We start from the raw sequence: 8,147 nt of genomic DNA on the forward strand, positions 1-8,147 counted from the left end.
CTGGCTCCCAAATCTGTGTGTCAGCCTTCAACTTTGAGACTCAAATATCCAGCAGCTGACTTCACATCTCATTCATTAAATCATTGGCTCATCAATATTCTGAGCATCTACCATCACCAGACTCTTGTTTTAAAAGACTGACTGATAAAATGACTGTGAAAGACGGGAGGAAATCCCGGATAGTGACAATATAGTGGATTGTATACTCTGAGAGAAACAAGCAAAGGGTGCTGTGAATGTGAAAGAATAGGGACAGGCACCGGTCTGAGAGCTTTTAAGGATGTTACCTCTCAGACCTTAAATTAATTAACCATGTAGGAGGAGAGATCCTTTTCCTCATTTCTCTGATTAACATTTCTTCCCCTAGTTACTCGGTCACCTAAATCAGAAACCTCATAGTTACCCTTGGCTCCTTTGTCATGCTCAGTTTTCACTCTTAGGTCCTGCCATTTCAGTCCAGAGACAGGGCTCCAGTCCAGCCTTCTTCCCCGTCCGTCCTACTTCTGTCCTGATTTGAGGCCTTGTCCTCTGTTGCCTGCATTTTTCCAGTAGACCCACAAGTGGTATCCTTGCTTTATGTCTCGATCCCTTTGCATCCACTTCTCTAAAGGCCAGCATGGTGTTAGCAAAAATGGTGATCTGCCGCTATCACTGCTCTGCTGACAAGTCTCTGCTCAGAAGCTCTCCACATTTCTGGCTTCACCCCTGCAGATTCTGATTCTGTAGTACTGCTGGGCCGGGGTCTGTGCTCTGTAGTTCCTTAAGAGATATTGGCACCTGAGCAGATTGAGAAACCTCTGACCTACCATTGTCAAGTCTGAACCCCTCTGCCTGGTTGCACACGGCCCTCCATGACCCCCGCTTTGGCTTAGCAGTCAGCCACATGTCCCACCGTGCCCCGTGTGTCTACTGGTCTAGGTAAAATCCTCCCATTTTGTATGAATCCTGTTAGAGATGATATTTGTAAAAAGGACTTTTCAAAACTGTAACATTTTATTTAAGTATCTGCTGTCGTTTTTTGTAATGTATTTCCTGCCTTTTCAGTGGATGATGCTGGCAAAATAGAACACGATGGTTCCTCTGGAATGACCATGGACGCAGAGTCGGAAATCGATCCTTGTAAGGTGGATGGCACTTGCCCTGAAGTCATCAAGGTGTACATTTTTAAAGCTGACCCTGGAGAGGATGACTTAGGTAAGAGGAAAGCTTCAGCATATTACGCATCCTGATCAGACACTGATTTCTTTTGGGTGGTTTAGATTGAGGACCTTTGAAATCTTTTCTGAAGATAACTTTTAAACAAGGATTTCCATGTAGCAGTAGAAAAGTGTATGAAATGTAATAAGTCAAACGGGTGGAAATGAAGTTTTCTTTTTCTTTTTTCTTTTTCTTTTTTCTTTTTCTTTTTTCTTTTTTTAAGATTTATTTATTTATTTATTTGACAGAGAGAGAGAGAGAGACAGCCAGCGAGAGAGGGAACACAGGCGGGGGGAGTGGGAGAGGAGGAAGCAGGCTCCCAGCGGAGGAGCCTGATGTGGGGCTCGATCCCACAACTCTAGGATCATGCCCTGAGCCAAAGGCAGACGCTTAACGACTGCGCCACCCAGGCGCCCCGGAAATGAAGTTTTCAGATAAATTCTCGGAGATGTCATCTTCTCTGATAGGTGGCACCGTAGACATTGTGGAGAGTGAGCCTGAGAATGACCACGGAGTTGAATTACTTGATCAGAATAGCAGTATTCGTGTGCCAAGGGAAAAGATGGTTTATATGACTGTCAACGACTCTCAGCAAGAAGATGAAGATTTAAGTAAGTAGGTGGCCTTTCTGTGGGAGAAAATTTTATGTTTCTGTAGCTCTCTTTTTAAATACGGTCAGTATTTGAAGGAAAACAAGTAGCATTATTGTAGACATCTTTATGCTGCCGTGTTGCAAGGGCAATCTCAGGAACTCTGTATGGATGCGTAGGATTTTGCTTTAAAAACAAGTAAAGGTCAAAGCCAAGAAGTGAATGATTCCTTCAACAAATATTCGTTGCCTGCTTAGGACTCTGAAAGCTTTGTCTTAAGTGTGTAACACCTGAGACTTTTTCTGCTTGTCTGTTAGCTGAATTCAAAGAAAAACGTCTTTCCTGTGATCTCTGTAAACCTGGTCACAAAAGCTGATATAATTTCCTACTTAGATGTCGCGGAAATTGCCGATGAAGTTTATATGGAGGTGATCGTAGGGGAGGAGGATGCGGCGGCGGCGGCAGCGGCCGCCGCGGCACACGAGCAGCAGATCGACGACAATGAAATCAAAACCTTCATGCCAATCGCGTGGGCCGCAGCTTACGGTAAGTCACTTGGCGGCTCTTCGGACGGAATTGGCTCGCGAACGTGAATTCATGATTGAAAACGGTGTCTGTGGCCTTAGGTTTCTGAAATAGGAAACACCACTACCCTGTACGGGCTACTTGATTTGAACAAGAGGAGAGGAAGATTATAAAGTCTACCTTTTGTCTTTATTTATAACAAGAATTTCCTTCATGTGTATAGTACGTAGAAGGAAGTACTGCAAGAAGTATGCAGGCTTTCAAGCTGAAACTTTATCTTGATTGTATCTGGCCCATGACTTTACAATCTGCGGAGACAGCAAGGGAGTTCATGGGGCAAAATGCTGACCTGTGTTTTTTAGATTTGGAAGCGAGGCATTTCCTACCGTCTCACTATAATAAATGTGGTCCTAAAACCCATTACCTAGAATGGGAACTTTCTGTCATTCATGAGTATCATGGCTTACTTTTCGTTGTTATAGTTAATAAAGAATCCCTAATTTTTTATAATTTATAATACTGTATAATTTTGTTTTTTAATGCGCATTGTTAGGTAATAATTCTGATGGAATTGAAACCCGGAATGGCACTGCAAGTGCCCTCTTGCACATAGATGAGTCTGCTGGGCTCGGCAGACTGGCTAAACAAAAACCAAAGAAAAGGAGAAGACCTGATTCCAGGCAGTACCAAACAGGTGAGGGCACATGAGTTCCACAGCGCAGCGTGCTTGGCGAGCTCTCAGATGAAACTCTAGTATGTATCCACGGAGGTGTTGTGATGGCGTTATAGCTGCTAGACCACATGTAGCTTTTGTGTATTGAATTTGAAAATATAATTTTAAGAATTCAGTGATATTCATGAATGATTTCCTGGGATAAAAAGAAACAGGGAATGGCTCAAACGTGGATAGGGAAGAAAATTCAAAACTCGTGTGGTTTTTATGTGGAAATGAAAAGAAATCCCTCAAACACGTTACAAGTATTAACAGTTTTAAAAACTAAATTAATGCAAAGAATCTGATTATGTTACCTTAAGGCAGGCATAATTTACAGAGCAGCAGGACAAGTACTTCCGTTTATGTGACCCTATTCCTGTCTATTTGCGGGTGGCGATTTGCATATTAAACTCTTCATAGGTAGATATAAGCTTTACTGTAAAGTGACGCAAAATTAGGTTTTTCGGAGTAACCAAAGCAGGAATTATGATTGCAAAACTTTATTTTTATGAAGAATTTTCTGCCAATTTCTAAATTGATAGAGCTTTGATCAGTAGTTGGCAGAAGTTACATATTGATTGATTGATTGATTTTTTTAAACTTAAGGGACTGAGGTTGGTACAATCAGACTGAATGAAGTTTTCAGACCAGGGTTCTCTTTATGACAGGGTTGCTCTGTCTCTTATACTGAAAAATGATAAAAGGAATGTTATGTAGCAAAGCTTAATGTAGGAATACTTGCATAATAATGTTCAGAACACACACTTTAAATGCTCACAGAAACCAAAATGGAACTTGGTTTGATCACTCATGCTCCTTTCTTTTCCTTTCGTAGCTATAATTATTGGCCCTGATGGACATCCCTTGACTGTCTATCCTTGCATGATTTGTGGGAAAAAATTTAAGTCGAGAGGTTTTTTAAAAAGGCACATGAAAAACCATCCTGAACACCTTACCAAGAAGAAGTACCGCTGTACTGACTGTGATTACACTACCAACAAGAAGATAAGTTTACACAACCACCTGGAGAGCCACAAGCTGACCAGCAAGGCAGAGAAGGCCATCGAATGCGATGAGTGTGGGAAGCATTTCTCTCATGCTGGGGCTCTGTTTACTCACAAAATGGTGCATAAGGAAAAAGGAGCCAACAAAATGCACAAGTGTAAATTCTGTGAATACGAGACAGCTGAACAAGGGTTGTTGAATCGCCACCTTTTGGCGGTCCACAGCAAGAACTTTCCTCATATTTGTGTGGAGTGCGGTAAAGGTTTTCGTCACCCGTCAGAGCTCAAAAAGCACATGCGCATCCATACCGGCGAGAAGCCGTACCAGTGCCAGTACTGCGAATATAGGTCTGCAGACTCTTCTAACTTGAAAACACATGTAAAAACTAAGCATAGTAAAGAGATGCCATTCAAGTGTGACATCTGTCTTCTGACTTTCTCAGATACCAAAGAGGTGCAGCAACATGCTCTTATCCACCAAGAAAGCAAAACACACCAGTGTTTGCACTGCGACCACAAGAGCTCGAACTCAAGCGATTTGAAACGACACATAATTTCGGTTCACACGAAGGACTACCCCCATAAGTGTGACATGTGTGATAAAGGCTTTCACAGGCCTTCCGAACTCAAGAAACACGTGGCTGCCCACAAGGGTAAAAAAATGCACCAGTGTAGACATTGTGACTTTAAGATTGCAGATCCATTTGTTCTAAGTCGCCATATTCTCTCAGTTCACACAAAAGATCTTCCATTTAGGTGTAAGAGGTGTAGAAAGGGATTTAGGCAACAGAATGAGCTTAAAAAGCATATGAAGACACACAGTGGCAGGAAGGTGTATCAGTGTGAGTACTGTGAGTATAGCACTACAGATGCCTCAGGCTTTAAACGGCACGTTATCTCCATTCATACGAAAGACTATCCTCACCGGTGTGAGTACTGCAAGAAAGGCTTCCGGAGACCTTCGGAAAAGAACCAGCACATAATGCGACATCATAAAGAAGTTGGCCTGCCCTGACGATACTGCTACAGACATTTGTAGAGATGTTGGCCTTGAAGCAGAAATTTCATTTTAAAGCCAATCAGTCTCGTTCACATAACAATACTGTATATTGATTTATGCTGTGTACAAATAGAATTATTGCTTCTAGTTGAGGTTTTTTTTTTACATTTTGTTTAATAGTGTGTTCTGAATTCTATTCAGTTTGTTTAATAAATGGGGGAAAGCAGCAACAAGTAAGTTGCTTTTAATAAAGTAATCCCTGATTCTATACTGAATTTTTCTATCTTAGAAGTTTTATATTTATTTAAATATTTACCTTGCTTACCTTGATGGTACTCTTCTAAGACCATTTAACTTAAAGTTAAGGTAACTTTAGATTGGTAACTCTGAAAGTATTCATGTTGACTCATTTTTTTTTCCCGTAAATTTCTCACAATAAAATTGTCAGAGACCTCTACTAACAGAAATGGGAGATTTTACAGTCAGGTCTAATTACCCTGACATGGAAGTCATTTACTTGTCTTGCTTACTATTTCCAGACCACATGACAATGAAAGTTTCCATTTGAGCTTTTGCGTCCCTGGCATCGCTGAGGAAAGAACAGTGGCTGGGTTCGTGTTTACTTTTCGTTTTGTTTAGCAGACAAACTATACTTCTTTGGGGGCTTTCTTTGGTGTATTTACATCTTTTGTCAGCATAGCAAACTTTTAGAAAACTTCCTTGACAAATTTTGCTTGATGCTGTTGTATTTTGATTATTCCGTCTGTGCTGCTTTGTCTTGGAATGGTTGTGTGCTACAAATGAGATTATCGAGGACTGCATCTTGGAATCTCCTAGAGGTAATTCGTGGCTCGTAGGATCTTTTGCAACTTTATATATGTAAATGTACCCTGAAGTATATATATGCACATATATAGAGAACATGTATCTGTGTGTATTGCTTATTTTACATATTTATACACACAACCCCACTAGTAGTTAAGATCTATAATGAAAAGTATTAAATTTACAATAACATGAAAGACGCAGGGATGCATGAGAGCATTTTGTAAATCATGCTCTTCAGAGAGACTACTCAGGTGAAGAATTAGAAGGAAAATAAGGACACTAGTATTTTTAAAGAGTAAAGGTATTTTCTTTTAAATATCTTTGGTAATTGAAAAATAGACGTTAAGATGTTTCTAGATAGAATGTTTTCCTACAACTTCAGCTCCATGCCTTTACATTTTTCTGAAAAGCTCATGAGTATCCGGGCGTAGCTCCGTCAGTTCTCTCCGAGAAGCCCACGAGGGAACTCCGCGTCACCCAGTGAGGGGGATTCAGGAAACCGCAGCTCCGTGTCCCAGAGATCGGGTGCTAATTATGACCACACTTGGCAGGTCCAGCCTGCTCTGTTATTTCTTTAGTTACAGTTAGCAAACTTTAAAAAACCGAACGCTCAGATTGGCTTTGCTTAGAAGATAAAGGTGGGTTTAAGTGCATGGGAAAACCTGAGGCCTTATTCGGAACATCACCAAGTCTTTCACAGCTTTTTCTTTGAGAGCCGACGTTTTTTAAACAGTTCTGAATCAGAGTCGGAAATGCATAAAATGAACTCAGTTAATTAGAATTTAGTTATGTTAAGATGGATCTTGGAAAATGAAAAACAGGTTTTGGGGTCCTTCAGCCTGGCTGTCCGCACAGGAGCGTGCGGCGCGTCGTGGGAGGGTCCGCAGGCTTCTTCCCGCTTGGTACAAGCTGCCTTGCCGCTTCAGTACGGCGCTCCGTCCCCTTCGTGCTGTTAGCTCTCTACCTTTCGCCTTTCCCTTTGCCATTGGTATTTGTATTCAAGAATTATATTCATAGGGTTAGAAATATAAATATTTGGTGGTCGGCAAGCCTCTGAAGTGCTAGATTGATTTCGTCCTGTTGTAAATCAAGTGCTTTAGGCTGGTATGAACTCCAACCTGAATGCCAGTTAAAGCCAAGGCATGGGCCTATCCCAGTGGGAGCTCCTGTGCCCTCTTGGCTCTCATACATGGTTTTTTTTTTTAAAGTAACTTACAATTGTGTGATTCATTGCCCTGCAGTACTATCCTTGAAAGCTCTGTCTGTTTTTTTGTGAGAACCTTTAAAATCTCCCTTCATTTTTTTCCCCAGAAATCATGTAAAAGACACTTAAATGAAAGTGGAAATTTATTAACTTTAAAACATGCTGTAACATTAGTACAGAAAATATAAATAATTGGTCATTTAACTATATTTTTTTAAATAAACTGAAAGATAAAGAACACAACACTCTACACACTTTATATTTCTCTTACATAGCCTGGAATCATACACAGTTATTTTCTTTTTAAAGCACAATATTGAAACCTTTAAAAGGTATTTAAGGGTTTGGTCAAGTGAATATGATAAAATGTATTTGTCTGTATAAAGAGAAAATGAAATTGTAGTCACTGTTATGTACTGACATTAGTTACAACCTAGTTTTAATTCTTAAAACAATTTTTATTAGCAAAGCTAAAAAAATGGATGTTTCAGTTAAATGTTTTAAAGAGGTACAGATTTTTACAAGGACATAATATAAGTTATTGTTCTGTAGAAATATCCTATTAAATATTGTATGTCCCTCCCTCTGTACACTTTGTAAAAAAAAGTAAAATACATAAAAAGAAATCATATAGGGATGTGTGACATTATTGTAATTGTGTACTTGAGAATAACGTGCAAAAATAAAAATCAGAATATTTTCCTGTTAATGGATGTTTAGTCTATTTGATACCAGTACTAAGTTAATGCTTTTTCTTAAGGAAAAAAATGTACAGTTTTTGTAAACCTAATAAACATCAAAAGCAGTGGATTATTTTCATTTCCCCATTTCTTAATTCCTTTTATGCAGCAGTGGATTGCAAAATGCTTGATTGCTTTGAATTTTGTGACTCGATGCAAATACTCTTAATAGTTCAGCCCTGCGAATTTGCAAGTAATATATCAGAAAACTTAAGAGATGATTGGTGAGTCCTTTGATGAGCATGTCCTTGAAGTTGGGTTTTTTCCTTTTATCTTCATAAGGGATTTGTTTTATTAGCAATTCCAGTTCCCCTGAGACAGATTTGCCATGCCTGAAATGGTGT

General features: G+C 39.7%; 1 protein-coding gene across 6 annotated transcripts in view; it reads left to right on the plus strand.

The window, feature by feature from the left end:
- ZFX (zinc finger protein X-linked) overlaps positions 1-7,874 on the plus strand; it is a 62,318-nt gene extending 54,444 nt beyond the window's left edge. For 5 of the 6 annotated variants that reach the window (XM_057310637.1, XM_026480176.4, XM_026480175.4 and 2 more), the window contains exons 4-8: positions 1,045-1,194; positions 1,665-1,808; positions 2,181-2,333; positions 2,866-3,006; positions 3,863-7,874. In XM_057310637.1, the coding sequence (XP_057166620.1) occupies positions 1,045-1,194; positions 1,665-1,808; positions 2,181-2,333; positions 2,866-3,006; positions 3,863-5,046 (1,772 nt within the window). In that variant the 3' untranslated portion in view covers positions 5,047-7,874. The remainder of the gene's footprint in view (positions 1-1,044; positions 1,195-1,664; positions 1,809-2,180; positions 2,334-2,865; positions 3,007-3,862) is intronic. The other variant, XM_048213460.2, reaches the window with a different exon arrangement.
- The last annotated feature ends 273 nt before the right edge of the window (positions 7,875-8,147 follow it).

This window comes from Ursus arctos, chromosome X (genome assembly GCF_023065955.2).
Source record: "Ursus arctos isolate Adak ecotype North America chromosome X, UrsArc2.0, whole genome shotgun sequence".
NCBI lineage: Eukaryota > Metazoa > Chordata > Mammalia > Carnivora > Ursidae > Ursus > Ursus arctos.